At 34.9% G+C, this 15,524-nt stretch overlaps 1 protein-coding gene across 3 annotated transcripts in view; it reads right to left on the bottom strand.

Moving 5' to 3' along the window:
• Positions 1-15,524, bottom strand: part of LOC106465861 (WD repeat and SOCS box-containing protein 1-like) — a 62,082-nt gene that overhangs the window by 44,615 nt on the left and 1,943 nt on the right. For all 3 annotated transcript variants that reach the window (XM_022393819.1, XM_022393820.1, XM_013926104.2), the window contains exon 2: positions 9,410-9,515. In XM_022393819.1, the coding sequence (XP_022249527.1) occupies positions 9,410-9,446 (37 nt within the window). In that variant the 5' untranslated portion in view covers positions 9,447-9,515. The remainder of the gene's footprint in view (positions 1-9,409; positions 9,516-15,524) is intronic.

Below are 15,524 nucleotides of genomic sequence, written 5' to 3'. Positions count from 1 at the left end.
TCGGGGCTGGACCATCACATTTGTATTATATTCCACCCTTTTCAATTTTCTGTAGTCCTGGGTGAAGAGCATACCTGTTCTGGATGTAGTGCAATGTTCTCCACTTTGATACCACTTCTCGTGGTACATATTTGTTCTCTGCAGACACTTTCTGTATAATCTCTGTCCTCACCAACCTCCTCTGCTTCCTCAATGTGGGATTCTAGCTATCAGTGTCAGCTGAGGTATGTATGTTATGGAAGTTATCAGTTTCCTACACTGAAAATGTATTTCCAAACATACTTACCTCCACTGACACTCTCCCTCCCTTCCTCCCCACTGACAGCCAGTGTTAGTGACCGGAATGTGATCAGTCTCGAAAAGTGATTTTATTGTCTACATACAGTGCTATACAGTACCTGCATAGATGGCGTACGAGAGCCAGCATAAAGTTTTGCAAATTAGATATTGCCGAGGGTAGTTGAGTGGGGTATATAAAGACTGGAGCAAGTGAACACAATGTTAGATGGCAAAGATGAAGATCGAGAAATAGCTATTAGTGTCAGCATAGGTATGTATGTTTTGGAACTGGTAGACATTGTAATTTTATGCTTATCACCCACTTTTAGGGTAGTATATGATGACTGGGGAATTAAAAGAGCCTCAAAAGGCTCACAACATATTCATCCATGTGATTTAAATGTCCACACAGTATGAATGTGTGAGGCTCTATAAATCTATAAGCAAAACCATGCAAGTTGACAGCTATGTATTTCTACACATACCTATACACATATTTGCAAGTTAGGCTATGCAGATCATAGGGTGCATATGCCCGAGCAAGGTCTACTTATGGGATACAGATCACAGCCATGGTCCACATGAACACTGTCCAGGATGGGAAGAGCAAAGTGTCTACTTCATTTGTGGACTAGTGAGGCAGGTGCAGTTTAACTGCCCATAGTTTTTGATACAGCAAAGATGGCAGAACTATTGGCTACAGCCAAAGGCTCAGCAAATGTTCACCAACCCACAGCATCAGCACTTTTGCTAAGCAGAAAAGTATACAAGAGTATTGGTATGAGCCATTGGATCAGCAGGTCCAGAATAATGAGCATTAGGTAGTAGATGCTGTGGCAAAAGATCTGTAAAACTAATGGAGCCCAAGTTGGACCTGACCACTGGATTTGGGGGACCACAGTGAACTAGTTGCTTCAAGGAGTTTAACAGTTAGCCTACATCGCTACTAAGGCCAGTGAATACCAACTTCATTCTGGTGAAAGGTGATAGGATAGATGTTAGAGAAGAGATAAATCTCCAGTTTAGTCTAGAAGGTGTTAACCACTAAATGATGAGGTTGTTTCCAACCTCATGTCTGGAATAGGCATTCTCAGGGTGGATGTACACTGACAATTGTTTCTGTGAAATGAGTGAATTAATGCTTTAAGGAAAAATCATCCAATGCCTCTCAGATTGAGCCCAGGAGCAGTAAAAGGCAGGAGTGTTTGTAGCAAAGGGAATTATTAATACCTTTTTGTACACAAGTGGTGCTCTGTAGTTTAGTACAGACAAGGTATAATGCATTGGTGGTGAGTAACATGGTTATAGAAACAATGCATAAAATAAGTTGCTTGCTGTCCCAAAAGCAGGCAGCATTAGTGCAAGCAATGATCTGCCCTACAAGGAATGAAGACCCACTGTTATTTTATAATTATGGATGATTGGCTATTCAGCAAGATGCTAAAACAGTCATAGGTATGGTAAGCAGAGTGGAAATGATTAATACTAGTGGTAACACTAGGGTTACATCCATTGCACCATGAACAAAAGCAAGTATGAGACTACTGACACCCGAGGACACTGACTGATTATTGTGCTGAAAATCCTGACCCAACAAAGAAAGCAACTCAGTGACTTGTCAGGTGAACATGCTGATGTGTTTGTGAGATCAGATGGCCAATTGGGTAAAACAACAGTAATTCAGTACCACACAGACACAGGTGACACACATCTGATAAAAGAACCATTTCACCAACTTCCTAGACATGCTAAGGAGTTTGCAAGCAGTGAAATACAACAGATGCTGGAGGATTAAATCATAAAACTTTCAGAAAATGCTTGTACATCCCCAGAGATGTTAGGAAGAGGAAATGTCCACCAAGATTCTGCATGGATGTTTGGTGAGTGAGCATGGTAACTCTTTCTCTACCATAAATAGATGATGAATGTCTGGACACATTAGAAGGTTTTAACTAGTTTAACATCTTAGATATGGCTAGTCAAGCTAGATGAGGAAAGCAAAATATGGTCTACATGAATATAGCATCATGCCATTTGGTTTGTGCAACACATTAGCTACTTTCGAGCAGCTAATGAAGTTTACACTCAAGGAACTGCAATGCCTGGTCTTTGTTAATGATGTTTTGGGTGTTTGGTTGTACTTTAAAATCAGTGTCGCAGAACCTAAGAATGGTATTCCAGTTGTATGAAAGGCAGGGTTGAAAATGAAATCCCAGAAGTGTTCACTCTTGTGAAAAAAAGTGGAGTTTCTTGGTCACATTGTGGAGGAGAAATGAAGTCTTTACAGATCCAGCCAAGATAGCTCAATCTGTAACAATGTAAGAGGTACACTGTTTCCTTGATTTCATGTCCTATTGCTGATGATTTATGGCCAACTTCTCAAAGATAGTAGCACCATTGTTAACTCTCATGGAAATGGAAGAGCACTTTTATGAAGCAAGGAAGGAATGCAAACATGTATTCCAATCCCTGAAGCTTGGTGCATGCTCTGGTGCTGGCTTTTCCCCATCAGAACTGTGAGTTTGTCCTGGACACTAAAATCAGTGACAATGGAATCAAAGCGGTGCTACTGCAGTTACAAGATGGAGTGGGACGTGTAATCACATGTGTCAATCATACACTCATGGCTCCAGCATAAAGATACTGTACAAGAACTGTTCATTGTGGTTGTCTTTGTAAAGAACTTTCACCATTACTTGTATGGTAGGAGGTTCACCATCAGGGTGGACCATACTTTGCTGAAGCAATTAGTGAAATTTAAAAATAGGGAGGGGTGGATGGCAGCATGTTGAATATTGATTCAGCAAGAATATAATTGTCATAGTTCATTGCCTTAGCTTGTGACATGCAAAAACAAATGGACAATCTCATTGTATGGTAAGACCATATCCATTCATGGAATGTTCTGATCCTGGACATTATGTGGGAGTTGAAACCACAGACATTTCAGCCAAATTTAAAGCCAAGTATGAAACAGATGACTCCAATGAAGGACAGTTGCCAAATTTAACACTTTAGGAGCTCCAGGAAGAGCAACTGAAGAACCCTGACATAGTGTGGACTGTATGAACAATTACAAGAAGATGTGTGGTATGGTTGTTACCAACCCATGAAGTGTGGTGCTGTGTTAGTACTGGAGCTAATGGTCCTCAGACTTTGCACAACATAAGGACTGGGGGACACCAAGATGTGACATGATGGGTCTTCTAGTCATAAGTGAGCTGAGGCATTTAGCACTAGCATGAATGCTGTGTGGTGTGTGCTGCCCAGAGGAAAACTGACTGGGGCAGGGTAAACTGCAACAGATAATTATTGGGTCTCCTCTTATGAGGATAGCCATGGATGTCACAGGTACATTACTGAAGACTGCAAGAGATCACTACTACATAATTGTGGTCATTGACTATTTCATGAAGTTGGCTAACTTACTAATCAGTATGCTAGCACAGACCATAGGGGATGTGTTAGCTGAGAACTGGATAGCATGATTCCAAGCACCTGAAAAAAATACACATGGATCAGGAAATCAACTTCAATAGCTAAATGTTCACCAAGTTGGGTAAGTGTTAAGTTTGGTGAATATACATACTCCACTTTTCATCCCCAGTCTGATGGTTTGTCAGAATGGGCAAGATACAAACTACAAAGCAGATGCTTGCAAAATGTTTTAATTCCAACAGAAGCAATGGGATGAACAATTGCTATATGTAATGATGACATATAAATCAATTGAGCAGGAATCAAGCAGCTATTCAATGAACCTACTCATGTTTGGGTGGGAAGTCACACTCATTGTAGACATGAAGTGTGGTCCCCCACCATTCAGAGAAGTTTCCCAGTGTCCTCAACAGTATGTGGATTGGCTATAATCAATGATGGCCAATACATGCGAGTCTGCCCAACCATAACTCAGAAAGACAGAACAATGACAGAAATACTATGATCATACTGAGAAAAAACAATGTTCCAATATGTTTTATGATTAAGGTTGTGGTATATGAAAGTTGCATAGAAGGAGCATAACTGGTACTCTGACAAGTTGATTCTGTAACATACGAGTTACAGTGGAGATGCAAGCATGTGTAGAACATGCCAATAAGCTGCATCCATGTGTCAGACAAACTACTGGTGAACTGGTTTTACCAAGAATCTTGATAGGAAACCAATGAATCAGAGGTGGGCGAGGGTACTATCTTGAATCATCCTGACCTGCCTGATAAGGGAAAGGAAGCTAAATATATTTACCTGGTAGTTTTTGACTGAACTAATGATGAAATGCCAATGTCAGCCTCCCAATTGATATGGATGGGGTAATCAAATTTAGGAGAGCCAGGTAGTTGGAAGACTACTGACTAAAAAGGTATAATGGCCCTTTGCTTTCCATGCTTCTTGTTGTAATAATCATTAGGCCAGGACCCTAATAATTGAAAGAGAGTAGCATTTCTTGCTTTCCAAGCCATCAAGTAGTAAGGACTGGCAAAATGTACCAACTATATTTTGTACCTGCTACTCAATTATAAACATTTTTAGAATTGTGTATAAAATAATCATTGTTTTTAAAAAATTCAGAGTTTTTTTAACTAAAATTATCACCTGACAACTCAAATGCACCACTATGTTGTCTGTAGGGCAACACAACAAAGCCAAATCCCATGACAGTCTAGACATCTAGCCCATATTGGTAATTTAAGAGTACTACATCAATTATGAGAAGTATGTCTATATACACTGTGTTCTAAGTTTCATGGGAATGCACAGTATCAATAAGAGTGTTCAGTGTAATGTCTTGCAAACCCATCATAAGACCAATAACAGATCACAACTCAAAAGATTTTGATAATGCCATATTTGCTTCCACCATTTACATTTTGCATGTTTTGGTACATTAGACTTAGATACTGTTTCTGATATACATTATGGATATGGAATGGCTAAGTAAGCTTTGCTTTAACTTCGTGTCTAAGACAAATGATCAAGACAAGGTAGGCATGAAGTTTTTGAAAAGAGAAACCGATTGCAAATATAATCAAAACAAATGTAGAAGAACATTCCACTGTTTCTGGTAATATGGCTATCCATGGCTGAAGTATAACAAAGAGAAAGGAGGTCATGTTCTGTTCATGAAGTTCCTTCATAAAAATCATGATTTTCTGACAACTAACTTCCTTTCTTGTGGGATATTTGATTTAGAACAAGGTAGCACCATGTTTGTAATTTTTTATTAGCCAACTAACTTGTTTGTTAAATTGTGGAAAACAAAAGTTTATTGCAGACAACCATACTTGGGCCAAAGGTTATCCGCTGGATGACCCATTCTGTAAGTCTTATTTTGAACACTGGTAGCAGCACAAATTTTAATCTTAGCAAACATACTTTTAGTTTAAATGTCTTGATTCATCTAAATGTTATTAATGATCATATATTTTGTGAAGACTGAAATAGAAAATGAGTTTGACAGCTCGTAGATGACACTGTCATTGCTACAGAGTGTAGCTTTGGCTGGTAACTGACATTACTAAAGTTGTTCATGCAGTAGCCAGAAGCAAAGTGTATAAACTAATAGAGTACTTGATGAAGCATAGTTGAAGCATACATATATGGCAATATAAGCATCTAAAACACGTGGCAACACACATTTGTGAGAACATTGCACAATCCTTTACAGATATTTTAAACAAATTAAAATAAATGAAGCAACCACACACAAAGAATGAGATTATATAACAGGAAAATAAAAAAGGAAATAAGAAAAAACCAAGAAAGCTTGACAAAAAAAATTTTGACCCTGATGTCAAGGATTGACGAGTACAAGGCCTACTGTTAAGAATAACCTATAAAGTTATCGGAAAATACAATGCTCCCGTGATTTTTATTAATGCTGAATGTTTCAGTTTCAACATTGAGACATTCTGCACATTTGTGAATTTTCATTAAAAAGATAGGAGTAAAAGACACAACTACAGTTAGAGAGAAAAAGAGTTTTACCTGGTGATTCTCAGAACACATATGGATTTACCTGTTGTTTCTCGTAGTGTAATTCAGAGAATGTTTCAACATTCCAAGTAATAGCCTGGAAATCAAGTATACATATATAGTTTACCTAGCATTTTATTTGACTGGGATAGGAATTCTTTGTCATGCAGCTTGAAATATTTTTAATATGCAATCAGTTTTAATGAATACTTTCCTAACATTGTTCTATCACAAAATACAGTTTGAAGCATGAAAATGCTAACTCTAAATGTAATAGGGTGAGGTGGAAGGTCCACCCATGCAGTGAAACCACATAATTTGCAACATAAATGTTAAACAATTTATAATTTGTAAGTTGAAGATAGTCCTTCAAAAAGGCAATGAGTGTTGCCAAGGGCTAATGGTCATAGGTGAGATAATCAGTGTTAAAATCAAGTTTTGGCACAAGTGTTCGAGTTGTCCAGTAGAAGTAACAGAGGGCAGAATGGCCACAGGTAGCTTGCCAAATGAAAACCCAGTGAAGCTTGAGGATTTGGAAGTCTGAGGTCTTTATGCATGTGTTCTACAGATGATGATGATGAGCATGAATACACATTAAGCCTGTAGACATGTTATTTGAATACCTGATTCACAATCAAAACTGAACATTACAAACCCTCTTTAACCTTTATACTCAGTTGGACCTTTTATCAACTAGAGCTTTGTAAACCTTTGCATTTTAATTCAGGTTTTCAGTATTTGGTGGTTAGTTCCAGCCACAATCAGTCTCTTGCTTTCAACTTCAAACATTAATCTCACCTGAACCAAGTCCCAGTATTCTAGTTCCTGTCCCAGAGTCTTCTTGATCTCAGACTGAAGCTTTGCAGTTATTCCAAGATGCCCAGGATTTTCTTTACAGCTAGGGATCATGAGGTCATGCAAAAAAATGGAGAGTGCAGGGTTATTACTCACCATTAGCAAGCCCACAGATGAAGATGCACTGCTTACCAACAAGTCCAACTGGGGAAAATTTGCAAAAGGAGTTGGCACTGATGTCCCCACAGGTCAAGCTGTCCGTGACAACTGATGAAGGCCTTGATGCCCCTGGAGAGTCCCCATCATTGAATCACTGGAGTCAATATCACTATGATGCAGCAGGAATCTGCACCATTGCTGACACTATACATGGAGGTGAAGACTAAAAAAAGAGAGGCCTGGTAATTCGCTCTATCACAGGTTGCAGCATAACTATGAGGAACTCATGGCAGATGTTTTCTCATCTTCAACAGGACTACAACATCTGGATGCCAAAAATTGAAGCTTTCTGGTGCTAGGTGCTTTTCATGAGACATCTAAGTTACAAGAAAACAAAGGTTGGATGAAGCCCTGCAACACTTTGATGTCAACAACCAGAACTAAAACAATGGAAGCACAGAGGAGCCAGGTGGTTCTATCTGTCAACAAAGGAACCACCATCTTGAGGACTGAACCAAGAAAATTATCCTGTGATGTTTACATTGCCATGGTGAAAAAACAATTATCATGAAAGACATCCAAAGGGAGACTGAGGATGAAACTCCCGACAAGATCACCAAGGGTGATTACAAACCAGCTCATGTTACAGCAAATTTCAGTGCTGAAACACCACTGTCAGGAGATGGCAACCGAGTGAATTGAGGCCTGGTGACAGTGACAATGGAAGCTCTGCAAGAATGGCTAAGATGAGCAGAATGAAGCCTTGAGTACTTTGTATACATGTATCATTTCTTTTCTTTTTTTAATTTGGAATGCTCTCTACCTTCTGCATTCATGAGTGCATGCAGAAAACAGGGGTCTAGCAATTCTTTTTTTGTGTGGGGTGATGTTCCATATATGTTTATTTTGTGTGTAAACATTGCAGATTTTGTGTTTACTTTTACAATGATGTACACTCACTCTTTCATGCATGCAAGCATGCATGAAAGAGCAGAAATTCAAAGGTGTTTTTTTTCTATTGTTTGATGTCATGTATGCTTTGTAAGTTTGACATGCCTCCTTACACTTGTATGCACAATCACATTAAAGTGGTTAACTTCCAGTTGTTTGGTTTTCTTGATGTTTTTTTGTGTTATTATAATTAGATTTTATGTTAAAGATTGGTTTTTATTCAACTTAAAATGCTTTTTTTGTACAACTAAAGCTGTCCCTTGTGTAATGGGGGACAGCTTTAAATGTTTGTTGAACTTAATATCTCTTAAAACGTTCTCTTTGTATCTTGTTCTTGTTTTATTCTTATTGGTTAGTTAGTTTTTTTTTAGTCTGTCCATTCTTAAAGTGAACAATATAACTAACTCTGCATTTATCTTCATTTTTTTCGTATTTAGTTTCTATGAGTATGTACTTGCATATTGTCATTTTTATAGCATTAATCTTTGTTAAAAGGGTGTTTTATGTATTTTTCATTAATTAAAGTTATTTTCATGTACTGGCTCATACATTTTGAATATAACTCAAAGTTCTAGCGTTAAGCACTGGGCTATCTAAACATTGAAGTTACAGAGTTTTATTATTGTATATAATCATGCTTTTTTGAGTTAAATCAAAGCAAAAACTTAGCCCATTGAAACTCAATATTAAAGACTCTTATTGTTTAAATGTTATGTTGTCCATGTCCCATGCATTTGTTCTTAGGAATAGAGTAAAAGTTAAAATACTCCTTAAAACCATGTTATTAGAGTAAAGATGATTGATCTTAAAGATAAACTTAAAACCAGAACTTTGTTTATTCCAGTTATACCATTAAAAAGTTCCAAGTATTCTAATCTTCTGGGTGAAACTGAACTCTGGAAAATTAGTAGAAACATAAATTTAAAAAAAGAAAAAGTGATCTGATTAAACCTTTTTTGCAGTTCTTCATCACTAAGCAAATTAATCTACAAATCTGCACACATGCATATATCTAAAATTGCAAAATGAAATACTTTTCAAAAACATTTCAGAATGAAATATTGTCCCACCAACTACATTGAAGCATAAGACAATCACAAATATATAAATAAGTTAAATGAACACATACAAACCTATCAAATTCTTTAGCCTAATAATATATTATGGGGATTAGTTTTAAGACAGGAAAAAATGGTAAGTAAAAGACCTCTGAATGAAATATCTTAAAAAATATACAAGTACAAACACTTACGGATTTCATCTCTTGTTTTATTCTTGAAACTTGCCATGAAATGGATAGAAAAACAGAGAAATAGTTTTTCAAGTCCAAACTCTTTATTTCTGTCTTTAGTCTAGATCTGAAAACATATGTAAAGCAACTGTTTTAAATATTTAAAATATAGTACAAGTATGTAAAAGTTTCACGTACATAGATAAAACATTTTACACTTTTAAAACGTTTGAGGTCAAGTTAACTGTCATATAAATTACTACTAAAAAAACATGCAAAATTACAAATGTGTATACACTTTTAGAAAAGGAAAGTGTTTTGTTAATAGTAGATTGATCTAAAATGTCATAAGAGTAACAGCATTGCATTCTTGAAATGTTCCAATCTACAATAATAACAAAAATCATAAACTACTGTTCGCTGAAGTAAAAAGACTACAATTACTTCTCTTTGAAGCTAAGAAAGCAGATCTTAGCTATTCAAGACAACCTACAATCAAGTTGGGCAAGAAAAAAAGAAAAAAAAAGATCTGATGCAGATCGCCAACTTCATCAAAACTTTCACATTATATAATAGTTTTATGTAATAAAATATACTGATTTAAGCTCAAAATGATTAAAACTATGGACAGAATACTTGAGTTATAAGCAAACAGTGTTGAAAATAAATTCCATACTAATAAAAGTTGATTGTTGTCTTTGGAAAAAAAAATCTTGAGTTTTACAAACCATTATTTCCTTGTCTGCTGTACAATCAGTAGTATTAGTAATGACTAAATAAATAACAGAGCAGCTAGTGCTTGTCACATCAATCAAATTTCAACATTATCAGGCAATTACATAGAGGCCTACCATCACAGTGAGCTAAGTTCAATGTCCTAAAGAACTATATTAAAATCCACAAATTCTTTAAACCAAATACAAACAACACTTGGAATTAAATGAAGTTTAGAAAACCATTTTAGTTAAAAATATCAATTTCTGGTTGCCTTCTCCTAAGTATTCCTCTAGGAGATATGAAAAACTATGATCCTTTCATATTATTGCTAAAAAACAATACTCAAAAGAAGAAAAAGTTTTAGAAAACTAAGTATAGATGATAAAAACATTACTTGGTACTACTTTAAAACAGAGCACAGATAGCCCATTGTGTAGATTTATGCTTAACTTCAAACAAACAAACAAAAACTAATTTGAAACTTAAATTCTCTTATAAGCTCTATCTCATATTCGTAAAGAAGTTTCTTTCAATGAACTTATGAAAAATATCATTACTGTTGTTATCCTACCCCTTCCCATAAAAATGCATGGTTGTTGTTATTTTAAACAAACAAGACAGTGTGTACTGATGACACCATTAAATACAAGTTAAACCTAATTATCTCATACAACGGAAAACTAATGTGCTTTGAAATTTTTTTAGGTTTTAGCTCAAGTAATATCTTTGAAAAACTATCTTTCTGATTTCTGACTGGCCTATAATGTCTGGCTTATTTAAGGTTTACAGTAACAAAATTTTCTTACATCCATCTTATGGTTATGTCTGATAAAGAACTGGGCATTTTGTTTTCATAACACTTGAGGTCTTACAAATTTAGTATGTGTAACTTTTGACTTCATAAAATGTTTTCAAAATACTATCATTTTTATATAAAATTAATTTAAAAATCAAAATGGTTAAAATAAAAAACATGGAATTTCTATACACTTCAGAAATATACGAACTAGTTACTTCAATGCATTTACCTATACACTGTAAATATTTAACTGTGCATTGCCAGGTGGCATTTTTCTTGTGAATTAGGGCAAAAATATTTCTGGAATACAATGCACATGTCATTTATCATGTGAAGTGGTGTGTATTGCCAAGTTATATTATTTCAGAATAATTACCGAGAAGTCTCATGAAAGAAACATGCTCATATGTTCTGGTTGAGAGTAACCATGACTAATAGTTTGAGTGACTTTTCTTTCATTTATTACTTGTTTACTGGGAAAAATGTAGACCCCAATTATTCAAATCATATGTTAATGAACTACTGTAGACATATGAAATCTATATTGAGATAAATTACCAACACTGCTATCCATTGATAAATTATTCAAATAAAGTTCTTGAAATGTAGCCTAACTTAAACTCAAAACTTATTTAGAAGAGCTAAAACTGAGAAAACAAAGAGAAAGGGATCATATGCGACAATGCTGTTGCCTAAAGATAGTGATAAATATAATGAAAAGAAATGCACATATAGTACCACATTTTTGTTTTCAGCTTTAGCAGTTTTAGATAAAAATTGGTTATTGAAGTTCTTAATTATCCAATAACAAAACACCATTATCATTCTAGAAAATATTTCTAATTTGAGTTCAAGTAATTTGCTGTTGATAGTGTTAGGTTGTATTTGTAGAAATATTGAATACAAGTCTAAAGAGGTTATAATATATAGAGGCCACGGGACACTGGTTAGGACTCATTTAGAGTACTGTGCTCAGTCTAGGGCTACTTACCTTAAAAAGGGTATTGCATTGCTGAAAAGGGGTTCAGAGCAGGGCTACTACATACTACATACCTAGGATGGAAAAATTATCATACAAGGAAGGTTTAAAACTTCCAAAATTATTTTCTCTTAACAGAGTTAGAAAAGATCCAATTAATGAGTATTTAAGATTAAGAGAACTAATAGTGTAATCGCATTGTCTTTTATTATACTTAATAGTGCAAATGGTAGACACAAATGTAAGTTTTGGCAAGGTAAGAGTCATCTTCAGCTAAGACAATTTTATTTTACTAACAGGGTGGTTAACCTTTGGAATGGATTGCCTAATGTGGTGGAAATGGGGTGTTTAATGGAAGACTTCATAAGGGCAGGCTCCAATGTACAGCTGGCTCTGTCCTACTTAAATGTTATGTTTACTATCTGCTTACTCTATAAAAACCATTTACTTGCACATCATCATTTGGCTTTTACTGGCCTATTGAAAGTCTCAGACACAAGTCAGGTATAAAAAGTGCTGATTACAATTTATACAAAATTTTTTAAGTAACTATCAGTCTTTAAAGGTTAGATACTTTACTTGTAACATGTAAAAAAGAAGCTCAGGAGCTAGGAAAATTAATTTACATTGTACTTTTTATTAAAGTGTTACCAGGTACATTCATTTCCCAACTAATATTTGCTATCAAAAACTGTCCAGAAAATTAATGCACTTGCACATTTTGTACAAGGCTTCACCACCTGCAGATCCTGATAAAAAAAAAGCTTTATATCCTTAAGACTTTATCTATTTCTAAGTTATTTTAACTGAACAGAAAGAACTTAACAAATCATGCATAAGATTGCAGAATCATGGATAAATAATTTCTTTTTCGTATCACTGAACTACTAAAATTGCCTTAAATAAAGTCTGAGGTTTGTACAAATTGACCACTTTCTTTTGCTTGAAATATGACTTAACTCCTTAAACCAATTTTTGGCAAGACGCTGCCAGGGTCTTGCCTAAAATCCCACTTTATCCACAAAATGGTGACAGCATCTGATAACATTTGTCTCTTTGGCTGAAAACTATTCCACACTATGTTATTATCCATAAAGTTAAGAAAATTGAAATTTTATAAAGGTATGGTGATAATTATTAGGAATTCATGAAAATAATTCTGGCAGAACAAGCAAAAGAATTGTGTGTTTAAAGAGTTAAAATATGTTAAAAAGAAATATGATTTAACGTTACTATCATAATGACAGATTGCATGACTGCATTACTTGGCCATAAAAAGAGGCACACAAAATAAAGCATGCAAGTCATACACTGATTGCAACCAGTTTCATAATCTAATGACAAAGCACTTCCTGTACGAACCTGTTCCAAATCAAATTTTATTTTAATTATTAATAAAACAAATTTTGGTTATTACAACATGGCAACCCAAATGCAGATTGACACACTGCTGATGGATACTGTGTAATATATTTTCCTAAGGTACATTTATAATTTTGAACATTTGCTTTATTTTTCAGAGAAAATCTATACATTAAGAAGTAAAAACTGGTCTTACGAGCTCCATTTCAACTTTTATCCTCAAAAAATGTTTTTTCAAAATACTTTAACATTTGTGTATATTTTGTTTAAAAAATCAAACAAGAGTTAAGAAATAAAACACAATTTCTATATACTGAAGTTTACTTCAAAGCACTTGTTGATAAACTGTATTAATCATAATTTGTAAAAAAAACAATTTAATCATGAGACAGAGCATTCCATTAGACACCAGCAAACACATTTATTCTACATTTTTATATCATACTGTAACTGTAATTCCACCAGGCAGTTTTGAGGAATAATCCTGTGATGTACATGTTTAACACAAAATAAATAAGCCTACTTGAAGAATGGGTAAAGCTAGAAGAACATATTAGTGCCTGGACAGGGCACTTAAATAGCCTTAAAGGCCACATGGGATACAACATTTGATGATTCCAAAATCTCCCCTACAATACAGAACATTATTGCCAAATCTATTACAGTTTTTCTGAAATATCAAAAATCTTCAGACCAGCAAATAGTTGCTTGGATAGAGCAGTTAACACAAAGACACATCTCATATGTCATTAGATTAACTACCTCTTTCCTAATGAAAATAATTTCCAAATCTTTTAGTTTTGCTGTAATGTCAAGAAAAACCTCTAAAACCAGCATGTATTTTCTTGGATGGGGCAGTTAATTAACAACTGCACAGCAACCAAGAAAGAATTGAAATCTATAATTTTGAAAATGCAACTTGAAGAACATAACCAGCTGACAATTTGTTAGTAATAACACTTCATCAATCTTGTGAGGTGTTGGTTTCAAACAACCAATTTATACAAGATACACAGTATGTACAGATTTAGTAAAGCGAATTACAATTTATGATATTCAGGATGGAAAACCACTTGTAATATACCTTTCATTTTCACAGCTTCAAGCTTTAGATACTGTCACACTTTGCCATGGATTTGTCACTTCTTTATGATATCTGGGTGGGCTTGTTAACAATGGCACAAGTTTTTTTCTGGTAATGGAATTTCAGCAAAACCTTGCTTCATAGTCTCCATTTAGCAAGTTGCCCCAACTGTTTCCAGCATTTACTTCTGACATAGTACCTTCCTCCCCGATTTACCATAAATTGCTTTAACCTTTAAACTTTCTTTAGTAAGAGGATCTTCCAGACTGACAATCTCGCAGACAAAATATAGAGGCATGTGCAAGTGCTGATCTATGAGCAATTCTCCTGGAGAAAATGCCTCACTACATAATACTTGTCTTTCAATCCTTTGACAATAAAGTTGAATGATTGTACTTAGCCAGAGGGGATCTCACTAGTTTACATACCTACTCCCAATACTTTCCAATGCTCCTTTACAAATTTGATCACATGAAGGACAAAAAACTTAAAAATTGATACGACAAGATCATTGATGCACATACAGAATTTGGTACATCAGTGGGAGTAGCTGAATTACATATTTGCCATTTAGTGTTCCATATCAGGGCAAACATATGCTTATCTGGATTTTTTTTTTGAGATAATATAATGACCATTAACCAGTTTTTGACTACTTATTTTTGCTCTATGTGTGAAACAATTAGAAAAATCAAAAGAGATAAGGTACTTAATGCTATTTAAGTGCTCTATCTGGACAAATATATAATGGTCTGGAGAGTTATTTTGATATACCAGCAAATTTATGAGAGATTTGGAGATAATTCTTTTTTTGCTTATTTTAGGGGACAATAGAAGCAATTGAATAGCATATGACATTTAATGCTACTTAGATTCATAAATTCATAAAATTTTAAAGGGACAAAAGAGAGCTTATTAGCCCATCATGGATGTCCCTTCCAGCTTCCAACTATAACCACCCCTTACTACTCATGTATTCATTCAATCTTTTCTGCCTCCACTACCCTTGAAGGCAGCTCATTCCAAAAGCCAACCACACTGTTTGAAAAGTAATACTGTAAACTGCAGATGACTCCTACGCTGCCAAAATGTGAACTTATGACCCATTGTCCTATTGTTTTCACTGCTAAACACAAAAAAATTTGATGAATCTATAGTATCAATACCCTTAATAATCTTAAACACCTCAATCAAA

This window comes from Limulus polyphemus, unplaced genomic scaffold, assembly GCF_000517525.1.
Source record: "Limulus polyphemus unplaced genomic scaffold, Limulus_polyphemus-2.1.2 Scaffold2078, whole genome shotgun sequence".
NCBI classification, from domain to species: Eukaryota; Metazoa; Arthropoda; class Merostomata; order Xiphosura; family Limulidae; genus Limulus; species Limulus polyphemus.
The sequence above is the reverse complement of the archived record's forward strand: the minus strand, read 5'-3'. Positions and strand labels throughout refer to the sequence as shown.